Source organism: Folsomia candida, unplaced genomic scaffold, assembly GCF_002217175.1.
Source record: "Folsomia candida strain VU population unplaced genomic scaffold, ASM221717v1 Fcan01_Sc001, whole genome shotgun sequence".
Classification (NCBI taxonomy): Eukaryota; Metazoa; Arthropoda; class Collembola; order Entomobryomorpha; family Isotomidae; genus Folsomia; species Folsomia candida.
Window position 1 is genome coordinate 9,128,638 of NW_019091193.1, and position 17,003 is coordinate 9,145,640.

Sequence of the window (17,003 nt, forward strand, 5' to 3'; positions counted from 1 at the left end):
GAGCTACGAGCGAAAGCAGCTTCGTACATAATAGATCATCCTAAGCTTATGTTAATTTGTACGTCCGCTAATTGTTGATTATATGTATGTACATACATATAATATTCAACAGTAAGTTACGTTTAGCCAGCCAAACTACATATATATGTAAATGTAACAGAGTTTACTTCATTTAATTTTAAATGCGATGACATTTACGAATTCGTGAAATAAAATTAACTTGTGGAGCGGTGGTGAAAGTACATGATACATATTGTACATCCATACTTATTATATGTACAGTCAATGGAAAAAGTATTGGCAACCCCCACGCCAGCTAAATAAAATTGGCTGTAACGTTGGAATGCATTATACAATTGGCATGAAAATTTGTACGCCTTTAGAAAATATAATGTAGTTTTCGATTATAGTCATTTGTTATTGATTAAAATTAGATAAACACAGTTTTTAAATAATTTGTTGGAAAATTTGCAAAATTTACCCGCAAAAAGTATTGACAACATGTGGCCAAATTAATTACGCGAAACAATTTTCTTAATCAGCTACCACATTTCATTACGGTAAGTTAATAAGGTGACCAAATATGACGTTAGCGACATTTTAAGTCTACAGTTGTGTTGTCTGGAGCCAAAATGGCGACACCAAACGAGCTGTATTGGCGCCGGGAGAAATAATCATGTCTCTTTCACAAAAAAGCTTTCTTATCGAAAATTCAAAGAGAAAACATACTTTTCCATATTTACTATTGAAAACGTAGCCAAGAAATATAAAATGACAATCTCAGTTTCTACTTTTCCATGGTGCGAAAGGAAAAAGTCACCTACGCCCACGAGCCACTGATGAATCAAGCAAATTATCACTCGAGATCGGAAGACTTCAGCTCCCAAAACCATGTTGAATTTGAGAACCAACTGTGGGGTCAACATATCATGCAATATTGTGATCAATCAAAAATCATGCCATGGGGTTCCAGGGTCCAGAAGCCCGACTGACGCGAGGGTCACCAAAACGAACCAACCCAATAAATTGGAATGGACTAAATACCACCATGAATAGACTTCCAATGAATGAAAAAGGTTCTGCTGGTCTGACATAGGCATATTTTACTTATTCGGAGCCAATTGAATGGTTCAAGTCTGGCGGATGCCATAATAGGTTCACAAAAACGAATATGTTCCTATGACAGCTAAACACAGAAGAGGAGCGATTATGGTTTGGGGTTAAATGACTAGGTCGTGGCGTAGGTAGCTGGTCATTATCGATGGAATAATGACCAATGAGGTCCAAATAATCATTCTAAACGATAATTTGATATTATTTGATAAAAATCTGACCTATTAAAGAATTTTATATTCCGAAAATTCAGTGACCCCAAACATGTAGCCAATTTAACGATGCAAGGTTTTGGAGATTGAAAAGGTTAAGATTCTTTCGTTGATTGCACAGTCTCCCGATGTGATTCTGATTGTCCGGATTGAGAAAAGAGGGACTGGTGAGAAACCACTCTTCGAAAAACGAGCTTGTCAAAAGTTCGAAGGAAGTATGGGCATCCAGATCAAAAAGCGTTATAAAGAAACTTGTTGAATCAATTCCACGACGTATTTTTGCTCGTATTGCGTCGAGGGGAGGTGCTACGTAATACTAGAAGCAGTTTGTCATAATAAAATTGGCGTTTCTTTGATTTATGATTTTTTAAGTTAAGGGTTGCCAATACTTTTTGCGGGTAAATTTTGCAAATTTTCCAGCAAATTATTTAAAAACTGTGTTTATCTAATTTTAATTAATAAATCATGATTATAATCGAAAACTACATTATATTTGCTAAATGGGTACAAATTTTCATGCCAATTGTATGATGCATTCCATGGTTATAGCCAATTTTATTTAGCTGGCGTGGGGGTTGCCAATACTTTTTCCATTGACTGTATGTAGTACATAGGGTATCCATTTAATTAGCGCATATTGTACACGCGACATGTAACAGACACGCTAAAGAAATTCAATTTGGCATTATACTACATACACCACGTACATTAACTCAATTTGCAAAGGATGCGTGAAATGTGGCATTTTGGTAGCCAGAATTTTGGACATGTGATGTGGGACACGTCAATGAAACAGAACCCATTCTGAATTTGCATATAGAGATTCAAGAGAAATACTACACTCAGACCGAAGTGACGACTATTGCGAATTAAACTTTATTCATTCACCACATTTAATTCACTGATCACGATATCATGCATATAATTTCACAATTTGATTGTGAAACCATTTTGAACCATTTTATCGGAGAAGTAGAGGGCTTATGTATAGCTCGGGTAGTTCTGTAATCTTATAAATCTCAGGATTACAATCATGTCTGTTTCTAAAAAAATCCGACTTGAATTTTAAGCTTGACGTACATGTAAAAATTAGACAATTAGAATGTACGATCCGGTCGATTGAATGAATACAGAGTAGGCCGACCAGCCCAAAGACGTGAGATTATAGCACCACGTACTTACAACAACAAAAGAGAACTAGCTGCATGCTGATTCTATAAACTGGATTCAATTGCTTTGTGTGATTAACTAAATTTAGAGCTTCCTCTCTAATAATAAATACCGACCGTGCCGTGCATGTCACTTCTGGCCAACGTCCAAGGACATGAAATTTACATCTTCAACTAACTCGGTGCGTTTGGACTCAAAACATGCATTCTTTATTAGCTATTATCTTGGAGAAACAGTTGCTCTGTTCTGTCTATTCGAAAACATGTGGCCACACAGTACAGGATCAAGTTTCAAATATAATATACGTCATAGTCGAACGATTTTTTTTACTCTGCTATTTAAAGCACCATTGTTGGTACATCCAATAGTGTGGATTGAGACAAGTTTTGGACTATGCAAATACTTTCACTTGGTTGAGATGAGACGAGGTAATAATGAGAAAATTGCGAATGTCTGATGAACTATATTTGGCAAAGCGGCTACTTGTGCCACCTTGTGTGTCCAATTTCGCTGGCAGAAAGCTCTCAATTTCCTTGGCGGTTTCATCGCGCACGGTAGTCGGCTTTTCAGCATTTTCCTCGTGCAACAATTATTTCAATCAAGCACTGGCACTAGTGGCTGGGTTGTGGTAATAGCTTTACGACAGATCTCATCTCACAAAATAAACTGAAACAATTAAGCTATCTGCACTTTGAAATTTTATTGGAATTGCAACTGTTTTAAGATATATTCCAAGTAATTGTTGCAACAAATAAAAATGTCGACAACAAACAGCAGACGAAGGGCAATTGGTCTGCTACTTCGAAAATCTGATGGTGTTACCGATGCGTTAACGTCAGCGAGGAGTCAAGGGCAAGTAGTTTAATCATTGACATCCTTCATTAATAGGTTGCAATTGTTTTAATTTTGTGAATTTTTGTTTCTGCAGATTTAGTTTTATCTGCATCGGACCAATTTTGAATGAAGCTTATGTGCAAAGTGCTATTGAGGGTCATGGCGAATCGCCAAAGGAACCATTTTCATGGTTTGATCTGGCTATGTCAAGCAATGGTGACAATCTAATACAATACATTAGTTAGTCTTCAGCCCCGGTTTAGCTGTGTCACATTTGCATGATTATTAGGCCAAGGGTTTTTAATAATTGAAAAGTTTTACTAAACGAGATAAATGTGTTTCAGCTAAACCAGGGCTGGAGATTTGAATACATGTTTTATAGCCTGTGCCAATAGTCATTATTTATCTTGATCATGCATTTCTTACTTGCTTTCAGAATGGTGTTCTTCAATTGTCGGGATTTTGACTGATGTCAACCATTATCTTGAAGGAGAGGATGAAGTGCTTGCTCACCGAGCCAGACAACTTTTACATCGCGAAATTGAATTTACACATCATGTATCGCTGCCATGTGTGGTTGTAGAATTGAAAATGAACACGAATTACATTAATTTGGCAAAAATCGTGCATGCGTTTGCTTCGGCTGGTACATTGTCTCAACATGTAAGTATTCACAGATTACTCGTATATTCTTTATGCACATGTGTAATATCAATTTACAAAATCATAAACTCTTTATAGTTTTGGGTGAAAATACCCTTAGAGTTCGCGGATGAAGATGAAAGCTGGATCAATGAGGGTGACGATGCTTCTGTCCCTGAAGAAAGTTCTTGGATGGTGTAAGTACATAGGGCTAGAATTGTTTAGAACATTAACCAGGTAGAGGAGTAGTTGTTTAAATGCTTGATTTACTTACCAAACAGGTGGAACAGATTTCGAAGTCTATGTAATCATGAACCTAAAATATTCCCAACGCTTGCGTTATCAGTGAATTTGCCTAATGAAACAATAATTCGACGTTGGATGGGAGAACAGGTCAAATGTATCTACATTTCCCCTCGTACGCTCTTAATAAATTACAATTGATATTTTATTCAAACCATATTTAAACTAAATATGGCTGAACACATCAATATTATTTAAAAGTGCCTTGTTTTTTTTAGAATGCTTCATTTCTAACTCAAAAGGGTATCCTGTAATGAATAAGAGACACCAACTTGTTGTGAAGCAGTTTATGGAACTGGGAGCACAAGCTATCTTTGATCCGAAGGGTCTTGATTCGTCAGCCAATCTTACACCATATCATCAGTATATTGACTTTATTCAATGTTCACCGGTAAATGTCAAATATTGTATTAATTCCTTTGAAAAAGTTTTTTGTTAAGTTAATATCAATGTCGACATATTTTGTATGCAGTTTGATCCCGACATATTTGGAAGAGACGAGTATAGCGGCATTCAATATACTTCAGGATATGAAGATTATTTGCAGTGTCCTTTGCAACCACTCCAAGATAATCTTGAATCTCACACATATGAAGTGTTTGAAAAGGATCCAGTAAAGTATGAACTGTATACTGATGCAGTTCATGCGGCCTTGCTGGATATGGTACCAGACGAAGAAAAAGAGTCCAGAATAATGTACGTGCTATGCATTAAAAACATATTTCTAATTATTTAGCGATAGTTTGTAAAACTAATTTAATTGATTCTCAAATGTTTGCTTCTTTGTTTGTATTAGAACATTGATGGTGGTCGGAGCTGGTCGAGGTCCGCTGGTCCGAAGTTCATTCAGGGCGGCAAAACGAGCCGACCGAAGGATAAAAGTATATGCAATTGAGAAAAACACTAATGCAGCGAATACATTGCTTCATCTAAATGAGCGAGAATGGTGCGGAGAAGTAACCGTAGTTAATGTGGATATGAGAGATTGGAAAGCACCCGAGAAGGCAGACATAATCGTTTCTGAACTGCTGGGATCATTTGGAGATAACGAACTATCGCCCGAGTGCTTGGATGGTGCTCAGAAATTCCTAAAAGCTGGAGGAGTGATGATTCCACAGTCATACGATAGCTACATTGCTCCAGTAATGTCCTCAAAGTTATACACCGAAGTCCGAAAAATGAGAGATCTTTTCAAGAATATGTACAGCAACTTTGAAACGCCATACGTAGTGCATATGAAAACGCGGTACACTATCGATACACCCAAGTTGGTTTTTTCATTCGTTCACCCCAAAGAAGGTTTGACTAAAAAATTTTACTGCTTGTTCAATTCTTGGATTTACTTAATGGTGAAACTTAAACGAACTTTAATGTCACATTTTATCAAATTTAGACATAAACGAAACAAATGAACGTTACACGGTGCTGAATTTCCGCTCTCAAGAAGAATGTATCGTACATGGATTCGGTGGTTATTTTGAATGCAAACTTTACGGGGATATAATTATGAGCATTCTGCCATCTTCATTTTCTAAAGGGATGTTTAGCTGGTTTCCCATTTTCTTTCCACTGAGGGTAAGTTCGAAGTGGAAATTATTTAATTGAATAAAATATCGAAATTTTTCTCGTTACATTTTGTTTTCCTCTCTCTAGGATCCTATTGATATTGGTAAAGGACAAAATATTAAAGCTCATTTCTGGAGATGTGCAAGTAAAAGTTCAGTTTGGTACGAGTGGACTATTTCTTCCCCTCGTTCAGTTGCAATCCATAATCCTAATGGCAGGTCATACACAATATCAAAAGTATAATACACATTGGAAATGAGAATTTTCGAAACATTCTTCCGTAACTATAATTTTACTTTACAATTTTTTACAAATTGAGTATACAAAGTTAATTGTGAGAAGATCAGCTTTACTTCATACCGATTATAGTCCTGTTTTAATTGGAATTAAGCATATACACGTTTTAGACTGCCTGTGATCTTGTCGTAATTTGTTAATGAACTACAGAGCATGAATAATGTATTAATGTGAAATGATATGCTTTCTTAAAGTCTTATAATAAATAGACTGCCGATTTTGCAAAAAAACGTCGCATTGGTTTTTGTTCTGACATTTTATACACATGTAGGTGGCATTTTAAGTATACAAATTTACATTAGACCAGAGCGTACTCACGACAACGTCTTATTTCACGTCGCAACTCATTCAGTAAACTTGCGAAGATAAAAAATTTGTGTCTTGAGGGGATTCGCAAAATATGACTTCGTAAATCTCGCAAATCTACTAAAAACACCTATTTTGATAGTTACCTTACACATTTCATCTATACGGATGATAATTTATTAAAAGAGTGCATTAAAACCAAACCAAAAGATAAAACTTTGCCACCCCTAAATAATTTTGAATATGGAGGATGACGCAGATGACATTGACTTGGACGCTCCAATTGATCCTGCAACAAATGATACTCCAGCTCCAGATCCTAATCAACCGGACGCTCCTGTAAAACCTAGAAAGAAACCTGCTCTTCATAAATATTATGTAGACGACGAAGACGAAGATAGCAATGATGGTGTGAAATACTAGTGTAATGTAATAATTTGTGACAGATTTAATTACACTTGTTACTTAAAAACTCGCAGAACATGATCACGAACATGACCAAGCTGAGCAAGCTGAAGAACACGCGGGGGAAGGTCATGTCAAGAAAGAGGAACTGAGTCAGATAATTGTCCACAAAAAACCTCCCAACTTGAAGTCGGTATTAACATATCATGAAGAAATTCCACGTTGGGAGATACGGCACTTTGCGAATGGTCTTGGTAACTAAATTTAAATATTCATATTCATACGTACTGATCAATTCAAAGACCATTTGAAAGCAAAATAAATCCAAACATTTCGTCTATTTCTATTTATAGACGCAGCGTTTGCACCATGCAAAATTTTCATGCTGGCTTTATTTCGATTTCCACTCCAACTAACTATTCATGATGACTATTCTCGTGAGTTTACTTACTCATGGAAATCATTTCGGGGGTGGATGTTTTTCCTTACGGGTGGTTTAATTTGCCTCAATGCTATCCTAATCTCTGCAAGTCTTGGTTCGTGCTTAAACTTGGTTCCTTCCTATTTTTCTTTTTGTTTCCTTTTGAGATTGAAAATACAATTCGCCAAGTTTTTTAGGGGCAGTTATGCTGGACTACCCCCGACAACCAGATGCTGGACTTAACACAACATGGTTGAAGAGGTACAATGTTCCGGGCAACTCCAGGGAATCAACCGACACATACGAATTACACAAACCGCAACAAGAACTTCGAATTGAAGAACTGTTTTTGTTACAAAGAAACTTTGTTCCGATGATCCTGTTGGTGCTGTCCCTAGGTCACATTTGTACAGGTACATAAGTGAATTCAGTGCATATTTACATACATACAATTTACTACTTTTTAAGTTAAACTATAAATTTTCATAATTTGTGATTATTGCATAGGGGACGTCTCGCTTTTCTTCAGGCGGACCTTCATTGCCAAATACTTTACTTTCTGGGAAGAAGCAGTAGAAATAATGAAAATGGATGCTGGAAAGTAAAGAAAAATCTGTTTAAAATAATTTAATCTGTTTGTCTCACAATTGAAGTATTCAAATGTATTAAAATTCAGGCACCCAGATAATGTACACAAGTACTTGATTCGTGTAACATCCTTTTATGCCGGTTTCCTCGTCGTTTTCATAGGTCTTTGTGCAGGTGATGACATGATGAATTTTTTGCATGCTTATCTAAAAATTGTAAGTATTTCTTTTGTCATTACAGGTCGTATAGCTCCAGTGGCTACAGGTAATGGTGATGCTCTGACGAATGACGATGTAAGCAATAATTATTTTGAATGAAAAACGAAAATGATGACTTAGGTGCACCAACTCAACTAGTGATCCTATGGTCAAGATTATTCTTTCCTTCAATCCATGCGTGGAAGTATTTGCACATTCTCCGATGGTTTGGAATCGTAGTCTACGTTTACCTTCTCATGTGTTCAAAAGTCTACATTCTGCTTTTGCTATATATTTGCAAAATTTTGAAAAATGCTTATGCCACATGGAACGAACGACTTGTCACTGTGATTCATAAAGGGAAAAAGGAAGAAAAAAAGTCAAGAAAGGAACACTGTGCTGCACGAACCGGATTTGATCATCTATTTCGAGATTATGTCGTATTATTGGATTTGTTACGAGGTATATGGTTAAATCCCACAAATTGGTTTAATAATTCTAATACTTGTTAAAAATAGGTGCAGATACAATGTTTGCAAATGTAATTGAGTCTTATTTTGGGACTCAAGTATTCAGCCTCTGCTTTGAAGTGTACTATCTATTGCGAACATTCAGTGCCCATGACGAGTTTGCCTTTGGTGATACAAAATACTTGCTAAATGAATTTGAATACCGATTCGGTTAATCGTCCGTAATGTCGAATTGACCGGTTTTCTAATTTGTTTATAATGCAGCAAGAAAATTGGATGGAATCTTGATCACCATTTACTTGTTTCATTCCGTGATAATGCTTCTGCTGGCAACGAATGCTTCCGCACAAGTTGGAGAGGAGGCAATGGAAGGGTTGGAAATTATCAGGCGCAACGGGTGCATCGGGCACAAATCCATCAAGGAAATGTATTTCACCCTCAGTTTATACATGAGCTACACAGGTCACTTTGAGACCGCCTTGACTGCAGGAAAATTCGTTACTTTCGACCGATCTTTCATGGTCTCTCTCGTGGGAACAATATTTTCATACTTTATCATTCTCACTCAGTTTACACCTCCCCTCTCGATGTTAGACCCGAATAAGTTGGAATTGATTAATACCAAGCATCTTATCATCAATGTGGAAAGTACATATCAAATCAATGCGGACATGAAAGTAGGGTACGATACTCTAAGCAACATTACCACCTAGTCGAATGACAAAATATAAAGTTTTATAAAAATGACCAATTCAATTAATTGATTAACCATATACGAAATCATGAAGCAAAGATATTTCCCAGTATTTCTATTTATGTCTTTATTTTTGTAGGTTTTAGTTTTACAAGGTACGATTAATAATGATACTGATAATTTTGTTGATATATATACACGTAATCTATATGAATTGAAGGAGGTACATTAATTTGATATGCTTCGATAAGGCTTGCATCTCCCTGAACCTTAGAGAGGTGTAGACACTACAACAATGTTTGACCACAATACTTTGCACTATAAAGCCATTTAACCTATACACTGCTACGTTGAAAAAATAAAATGTCACACACTATGTCAGTCTAGAATATTCCATCAACTTAAGAATTGAAATTGTTATTAGTTTGCTTTTAGTGAAAAGTCAAACTTTTAAAAATAAATGGTAAGGAATAAGAGCAATCATTAATAACAGAAAGTTTTTCTGGACAATGTATCTAATAATGCAAGCTTTTTCTCAGATGATTTCAAAGACTACTATTTACGTTCACAGCAGGATTTGATTTTTAACTACACACATTGACGCATTACGTCTACTAATTAGTACAGATGTTATTGCAGCAGATGTGTCCACAACAGTGGTTGATTTTTCTCTATTTATTAGCACCGGGTTTGTTATCCAAAAGTATTTGAATCACCGATGTGTCCGCAAGGGTGCTTTGTAAAAGTTCAGAAATATAAATCAGTCAACAAAATGCACCCACTTTTCATAAAATCAGTAAAACTTGAAAAAATACCTTGTGTCACCAAGATCGGAATCCCCCGCAGCAATTTTACGTAAAATTCGCCTCATTATCTTGCCTGACCTAGTCTTCGGGAGGGCCGGAGCAAGTTGTATTACGTCTATTATGAAGTATTATTATTAAATAAGAGAAACAATACTTATAAACTTATAATTGGACGTGATTCACTTACCTGGGGTAGCAAATGGTCCGATTTTCTCTCGAACTAAAACCAAAATTTATATATAATTGTATTGGAATGAGCTTAGATAATATTTCCATCTATCTTGTATAATATTTAATATTTCATTACCTTTCTGCTTTAGCTCAGCCTGCAATTGTTCGGTAAAGTCGTGACCATCACGTAGAGTAACAAAGCAGTACAACGCTTCACCTTTAACATCGTGGAAAATCGGGACCACTGCTGATTCCGCAATGGCTGTTCACATGAAAGCCAAATTACATTTATTTTACTATGCATATCACAGTTCGATAGTATATTTTATAAAGCATATTTTAATATAAGAGTTGAAACACACCTTTATGTTCTATTAAAGCAGATTCAACTTGGGCTGTGCTTAGTAAATGACCACTGACATTTAGCATATCATCGACCCTTCCTGTGATCCAATAGTATCCGTCCTTATCTCTTTTCGCACCTGTGCAGTAAGCATTGAGTTAGCCGTGAAATAATTTGTGCTCAAGATATGCGTAATTTTACTACTATATACTTACCGTCGCCAGTAAAATAATATCCCGGAAACTTGCTAAAATATGTTGCTTCAAATCTATCATGGTCATTATAAACCGATCTCATCATTCCGGGCCAGGCTGTTTTGAAAACAAGGTAACCCTCTCCAGGCCCATCAATTTCTTTTCCGTTTTCATCAACGATTGCAGGCAAAACTCCAAAGAATGGAAAAGTCTAGTGGAAAATATTTCAACATACACATATTCACTCCATCCTGGAACAATATAATTTTTACATATGATAACACTTGAAAGTATAAAAACTAAAATATTTTTTACAGCAGATCCTGGTTTTAATGGCGTCGCCCCCGGAATTGGCGTCAGAACGTGCCCGCCTCCCTCAGTCTGCCAGTAGGTATCTACGACTGGTGGTCTAGTAAACAAATTATTTTTGCATAACCTTAAAAATTTGAATGAATGACTCTTTTTTTGTTACTTTAAATAAATTATAAAATATGTACCTCGAGTCGCCAACCACCTTATAGTACCAAAGCCATGCTTCAGGATTGATTGGCTCTCCAACGGTTCCAAGAACGGTTAACGAACTTCGATCATATCTACAAAAAAATAAATTCTTAAAATTATTTCTATTTTTAGTAAGCTTTTAAAAACGCGACACATCTGTATTAATTTGAATGACTAACTTTTTGACAAGTTTATCCCCGAACTTCATAAGAGATCGTATAGCCGTTGGTGCTGTATAAAATTGGTTAACCTTGTACTTCTCAACAATTGCCCAAAATCGAGAATTGTCAGGATAAAATGGAATCCCTTCAAACTAGAAAAATAAATATATTTCATTATATTTATAACAATTACAATCTATATAAATTATACTCACGATCACACTGGTGGCACCGTTAGCCAATGGACCTTAAATTTACAAAAAGGAGATACTAAGAAAATCAATTAATAAATAATCTTATCAGATAAACTACAAATTCGATTTATTTTCATACCATATACGACGTAAGTGTGACCTGTTTAAAGAAATCGTAGGTTAGGTAGATGGATAGCAAAAAGTATCTTTATATATGAGTAGAATAAACCGTACCCGTAATCCACCCTACGTCAGCGGTACAAAAGTAAATATCTTGATCTGTGGGTGACCTCCTGTGGTAATCGAAGACATACTTGAACGTCGTACCTAAATTAAAAAAAAACTATTTAAGTATATAATCAAATTAAAACGTAAAAATAAAATTAGAATTGAGAACCAAAAAATGAACCGTACTTGCATACAACATATAGCCAGCAGTACTATGAAGAACCCCCTTCGTAATTTAAGTAATACTTATTACTTCATTTGGACTTTGATCAATTTTAAGTTATTTAAACTCTCTGATTGAAAAATGTACCTTCGGTTTCCCCGTGGAGCCACTAAAATACATTTTCATTATTATAAAACCATTGAATGAAATAAATAAAACTAGCAGTGACTTGTATATATATAGAGTCAATTACCTTGTGTATAACATGAATAACGGGTCCTCTGCAAAAAAAGTTTTGTAAATTCCTTCTCTTATCTTTTGTTGCGTACAAATTAAATACCTGCAATCAAATTTCTTACCTGCGTCCACCCATTCTGGTGTGCAATCGCTAGACGCTTTCTCCATGCACAAATGGTACCACTTGTCCCTTTCCTCATTAAATGGTGCCTTAAGGTATAAAAGTTAATTACATTATAATACAAAGTCGCAATTTTTAAATAAAGATAACACACACCTTATAATCATACTGTTTCCTCTTATTTGGAGATTCGTGTTCTGGCTGATTTTTGCCGTGCACTGCCAACCTGGGTAAATGATGAACGACGATACAGTGCTCAATTTTATGACCTTGTTCGTCACATTTTTCCAACGCCTGAATAATTCGAGCATTAACAACTAAACCATTATTGTAAGCCACGTGGCTAATTTAATATTTGATAACAAGTGGGACCTTATCCGTAATTTCCTTGAGATGGATTATTTTGTCGCCCCTCCATACGCCATCAGCAGTGACTATAACTTTTGCTTTTGCGTCCAACGTTCGTTCTGAAAGCGATTCTGCTGAAAACCCTCCAAACTATAAAAAAAGTATTTTCGTCAGTTTCGAATTAAAAAAAATGTAGCAAAATGTTTCGAAGATACTAAAAGCAATTAAGCGCACATACCACGATGGAATGAATCGCTCCAAGTCTTGCAGCTAATAATTATTATTATTTGCTTTAATAATCAGAATATTTTATATTTTTATTATATATATTAGACTAAATTAGTGAAATACTCACCAGCAAGCATTGCTACTACCAATTCCAAAATCATAGGCATGTAAATGGCAACTCGGTCCCCCTTCGAGACGCCAAAGCCTTTAAGAACATTCGCAAATTTACACACTTCGTCCAAAAGTTCTCCATAGGTAATCTGCTTCTCATCATTTGGGTCATTTCCTTCCCTGAATAAATATTGGAATAAACAACGCCACTTTTAATAGAGCCAGCAATGCCAACTATATGCATAAGTAAACCATGTCAGAAGAAATTAATTACCAGAAGAAAGCAACGGTATCCTTGAGCCCCTTGTCTTTAACATTCCGATCCAACACATTATAGCAAATATTCGTCTTAGAACCTTCCATCCATTTAATATTAATTGGTCCATTCTTGATATTAAAATTGCATTTGAGGAAGGGAGATCCCTCAGGTTGAGATTCTAAATATTTTTAAAATCAATGGTAATCTAATTTATAAACTAAATTATCCTAAAATTCGTAAATTTAGTTTGTTAATTCACGCAGATTGGTTAACTACAATTCATATTCATATTTGTTGCAACCAATCTTCTCACCTTCAAAATGGAATTCTTTCGCGATGTCTTTCCAGAAGCCTTCAGGGTCATCTATGGATTGCTTGTACATGGTTTTATATTGGTCCATCGACTTGATGTGGGCTTTCTTGGCAAACTCCTCAGGTGGCGGAAATACCTGCATATAGAATAAGCAAATGTTTTCAAACATTCAAGACTTCAGGTGCAACATTTGCTGTAATAAATGTCACCATATTTTCACGCTGTAATGATGGAATTATGCTAGATATCAATCCATTGAGAAACACCTTGAAATGACCAATGATGATGTTATTCATCATGTTCACAACAGTAATAATAAGCACAGCAAAAATATACACGCCATTTTTGGAACAGTGAACGCTTGTACGGGTTTAATTATATCACAGAATCGTTCATTAAACTGATAAATAGTGAATAAACCAAGAGAAAATTTTATTGGGAGGGGAGATTATACAGACAGAATCAAATAGTAATCTTGAATATTTTAAAAGATCACTCACCTGAGCTTCGCTGTCATGATCGCCATTTTTTGACGCTGAACCATTGGCAATGGGACCATCGGTGTCATTATCCAGTGCCATTATGTCTAAGTCAAGATTATCTGCGTAAACAACACAAATTATGTCAGATATTTCTTGCAAACAATTACCTTAAAGTAATTTATATGTAGTTTTATGTAGTCTCAAATTATTTTCCGGAGACCAATGTTTACCCACAGAAGGTACATCTGAAGTGCACATGTTTCTTTCGACTTTCCCTATCAACTTATCTCTCAAACTTCGATACATTTCAAATAGTTATGTTGCGTATTTACAATTAAAAACTAAATTCCAATTAGATAAAACGCAAAAAAGGTTTCAACGCAGCCTAACCAATCGAATTTCTGGATTGATTTTGTCAACCAAATACGCAAAACCAAACCACAAAGAAAGCATACTTCAACTCCGTGCATGTCATGTCATTTAATAATTCATTTGTCCATCGGCGTATGACGACCAAGCGACATTAATTATAAAACAATGCATTACCTTAATTGAGGAAGTTTAGGCTGAACTTGATGAAACGTTGTGATGATCGAACAAGCAAACAAACAAAATCGCAATCGTGTAAAACAACAATGAACCCAGGCTTGACTCCGACTCAACAAAATTAATGTCAGTTATATAATTCAACCAGACTATGCATGCAAAAAATTGAATCGGTTAAAAATGGGAATTATCGCCACGAGGAGTTTCAATTTAAAGTTCGGTGAGAGTGAAAATGCATGAGCCGATCGAGCGACAACCAACTAAATGAACATTGTCATGAAACTGGCTAAAAGTTGCTGGCCTTCAACGCCGTTGTGGTCATATTGCCAGTCTCAGCATTACTATTACGATTCATTCCAGTCCATTACATGTGCACACACGCAGCATGAATTGAACGGTTTCGCTTTATCAAGTTGGTGAAATACCTAAATCGACCCTCAAATGGAATACAAGACACAAAAGTAAAGGCTGTTATGATGATTCGATAATTCCGAAATGTTGCGCAACCTCGTCTTTCCTTGACGAGGATGGAGGAAAACTCAGAACTACTTAGAAAACGAGCTGTCACTCAGTTTAGTAATTGGTTGGCGTCCTACTTTTTAATACCTACGATAATTTATTTGTACCTGGTGGCCTGTGGTGGTATCAGAATTATGTAAAAGACAAAAATCTCTGGTGTATTCTCAACTTTTTCAATTAGATACTCTCACGAGTTTTGTATTATTCTCACCCTTGGCAGAGATTTCAAGAGATGATAAATATTTTGTACTTGCAAATTTCTGCTTCTGAAATTGATAATTTATGACGATGAGGATGACCACTTCACGAAATCAGTCGCCGCACATGCACAAATTATCAGCAGACGAGGGAACCACCTTTCACGACCCACTTTTAAACTTAACTGTAATATCAACTTAAATTGATTAGATTACTGGTGACATGCTGACATTGACAAATCATTTTTCTTTCACTCGTTCAGTTCATGAGACTAATTTAACGGCCAAGCTCAAGGACGAATTTCATATCTACGCCAATTCACAATTTGCTAATTGATTGCAACTCAACTCATTATGATTTCCATATAAGTATATGTACTTACTAACGCCAGCAGTAAGCAATCTATGCACATGCACATAAATAAATATGTATTAAATCTCGTCTTATGTAACGTAGCGAAATTATTCCATCATCAATTTATGATTTGTGAAGCAAATATTGGTCTTTATGGCCAAAATCTATTGCTAAAATTTATTCATCAAAACATTGCACTGGTCGTGCAATTTTATCCCCCTGAACATTTTTCAGTGAAAGCTTCCTTGTGACTACTTTAATGTGCAACTTTATTGTACATCAGCTGAGACTGAGATGATTACAATGAAAAAAGTATCGATTGGCAAAACCAAAACATATCTTGTTCTAGATAAATATACACAAATACACATGAATATGCTGTCAAACAATGTTTTAAAAACCTTGTACTTCTCCCTATACAAGTTTATACATTCATTAAAGATTGATTTCTATTTTTTACTGTGCGTATGAATAATTAATTACATTGTCAAAAGTATAAAGTTGATTAAGATTCAATAAGATAATTTATCTTTATGGACACGCAAAAACGATATGACTACGCTATAATGTACGTACTTCACAATGAACAAAGTGTAATCTACCTACCTTTTTACACCAACAATTTAATAACCATTTATTTTGTTATTAGCTTTACACTTGCACACTTAAATTAAACTTTAAACTTGATTGGCAACAGAATGTACAGTACAGCTCAAACTTTACACTTGACCATCATAAACCTCTCGATTGGAGGGAATATTATTATTTTCGTCAACACGAAACAGTCAACGCATATGTATAACATACACGCAGAGTATACATTCTCATCCGATATTTATTTCATCCCAGCTTCGAGTGGTTCATGTGCATTGTGGGACTGAGGAGGAGTGGATCCTTGTGGGCTTTCTTTTTTGCCCTGAGCTGGAGAAAGCAGGGAAAGGCTGATGATGACGCAGTACAGTTTTCACCTTGCCTTACTGTACTCGGTAGTGAGTCAAGGTCACTTCAAAAGCACGCACCTCCTCTTTTCTACTAATGTTCACGTTTCTATAATAGTACAATGGCAATAAAAGTATGCTATGATACCGCAAAATATTGATAAACTTGCACGCTCTGGTTCCATTTTTTAAGCGTCGGCAGATCTCTCTAAATTTTCATGTTAAAAAATTAAATTTGCATGAGTGTTGTAATTAAGATCATGCAATGCACAATTTAAAGTTTGAAGTACTTACAATTTTCACCCTTGTTTAATGAATATATCTAACAAATTGTCAAAATCGTTTTGCAATTAATTTCTGGAGACAAGTT

At 35.6% G+C, this 17,003-nt stretch overlaps 3 protein-coding genes across 12 annotated transcripts; 2 read left to right on the forward strand and 1 right to left on the reverse strand.

Annotated features, from left to right (window-relative positions):
• Window positions 1-3,061: 3,061 nt before the first annotated feature.
• LOC110863539 (protein arginine N-methyltransferase 5) lies at window positions 3,062-6,367 on the forward strand. The gene is made up of 10 exons (XM_022112880.2): window positions 3,062-3,347; window positions 3,424-3,545; window positions 3,766-3,992; window positions 4,071-4,168; window positions 4,253-4,389; window positions 4,493-4,665; window positions 4,747-4,970; window positions 5,071-5,573; window positions 5,668-5,849; window positions 5,928-6,367. The coding sequence occupies exons 1-10, from the start codon at window positions 3,253-3,255 to the stop codon at window positions 6,081-6,083; spliced, it is 1,917 nt and encodes a 638-aa protein (XP_021968572.1). The 5' UTR covers window positions 3,062-3,252; the 3' UTR covers window positions 6,084-6,367.
• An 841-nt stretch (window positions 6,368-7,208) lies between these two features.
• On the forward strand, window positions 7,209-9,583 carry LOC118437475. Its single transcript, XM_035856502.1, has 7 exons — window positions 7,209-7,682; window positions 7,777-7,870; window positions 7,946-8,031; window positions 8,098-8,121; window positions 8,196-8,516; window positions 8,573-8,692; window positions 8,789-9,583. The coding sequence occupies exons 1-7, from the start codon at window positions 7,475-7,477 to the stop codon at window positions 9,235-9,237; spliced, it is 1,302 nt and encodes a 433-aa protein (XP_035712395.1). The 5' UTR covers window positions 7,209-7,474; the 3' UTR covers window positions 9,238-9,583.
• Window positions 9,329-16,560, reverse strand: LOC110853519 (acetyl-coenzyme A synthetase). Of its 10 annotated transcripts, none has more exons than XM_022101794.2 (25): window positions 16,302-16,560; window positions 14,097-14,197; window positions 13,806-13,862; window positions 13,597-13,732; window positions 13,299-13,461; window positions 13,041-13,204; window positions 12,924-12,955; window positions 12,710-12,835; window positions 12,494-12,631; window positions 12,339-12,426; window positions 12,233-12,260; window positions 12,127-12,148; window positions 12,003-12,042; window positions 11,823-11,915; window positions 11,728-11,748; window positions 11,610-11,641; window positions 11,413-11,546; window positions 11,230-11,325; window positions 11,048-11,141; window positions 10,754-10,943; window positions 10,558-10,677; window positions 10,332-10,457; window positions 10,212-10,244; window positions 10,034-10,139; window positions 9,329-9,953 (listed from the first exon to the last, which is right to left on the reverse strand). In XM_022101794.2, the coding sequence occupies exons 2-25, from the start codon at window positions 14,175-14,177 to the stop codon at window positions 9,890-9,892; spliced, it is 2,184 nt and encodes a 727-aa protein (XP_021957486.1). In that variant the 5' UTR covers window positions 14,178-14,197; window positions 16,302-16,560; the 3' UTR covers window positions 9,329-9,889. The 10 variants fall into 10 exon arrangements, with proteins under 10 accessions (XP_021957486.1, XP_021957494.1, XP_035712370.1 ...); XM_022101802.2 differs by lacking the exon at window positions 16,302-16,560 and adding an exon at window positions 15,355-15,517; XM_035856477.1 differs by lacking the exon at window positions 16,302-16,560 and adding an exon at window positions 15,251-15,266.
• Between the last annotated feature and the right edge of the window lie 443 nt (window positions 16,561-17,003).

What these genes read in the sequence shown, in the direction of transcription:
- LOC110863539 (XM_022112880.2), top strand. Translation starts at nt 3,253, where the DNA reads ATGTCGACAACAAACAGCAGACGAAGGGCAATTGGTCTGCTACTTCGA. An exon ending in GAAGAAAGTTCTTGGATGGT is followed by an intron (nt 4,169 to 4,252) that starts GTAAGTACATAG and finishes CTTACCAAACAG; the next exon opens with GTGGAACAGATTTCGAAGTC. An exon ending in CCATTTTCTTTCCACTGAGG is followed by an intron (nt 5,850 to 5,927) that starts GTAAGTTCGAAG and finishes TCCTCTCTCTAG; the next exon opens with GATCCTATTGATATTGGTAA.
- LOC118437475 (XM_035856502.1), top strand. Translation starts at nt 7,475, where the DNA reads ATGCTGGACTACCCCCGACAACCAGATGCTGGACTTAACACAACATGG. An exon ending in CCTAGGTCACATTTGTACAG is followed by an intron (nt 7,683 to 7,776) that starts GTACATAAGTGA and finishes ATTATTGCATAG; the next exon opens with GGGACGTCTCGCTTTTCTTC. An exon ending in TTTCATAGGTCTTTGTGCAG is followed by an intron (nt 8,032 to 8,097) that starts GTGATGACATGA and finishes TTGTCATTACAG; the next exon opens with GTCGTATAGCTCCAGTGGCT.
- LOC110853519 (XM_035856454.1), bottom strand. Translation starts at nt 14,384, where the DNA reads ATGTATCGAAGTTTGAGAGATAAGTTGATAGGGAAAGTCGAAAGAAAC. An exon ending in GGTAGTAGCAATGCTTGCTG is followed by an intron (nt 12,956 to 13,040) that starts GTGAGTATTTCA and finishes AATAATTATTAG; the next exon opens with CTGCAAGACTTGGAGCGATT. An exon ending in TGCTTTAATAGAACATAAAG is followed by an intron (nt 10,458 to 10,557) that starts GTGTGTTTCAAC and finishes TCATGTGAACAG; the next exon opens with CCATTGCGGAATCAGCAGTG.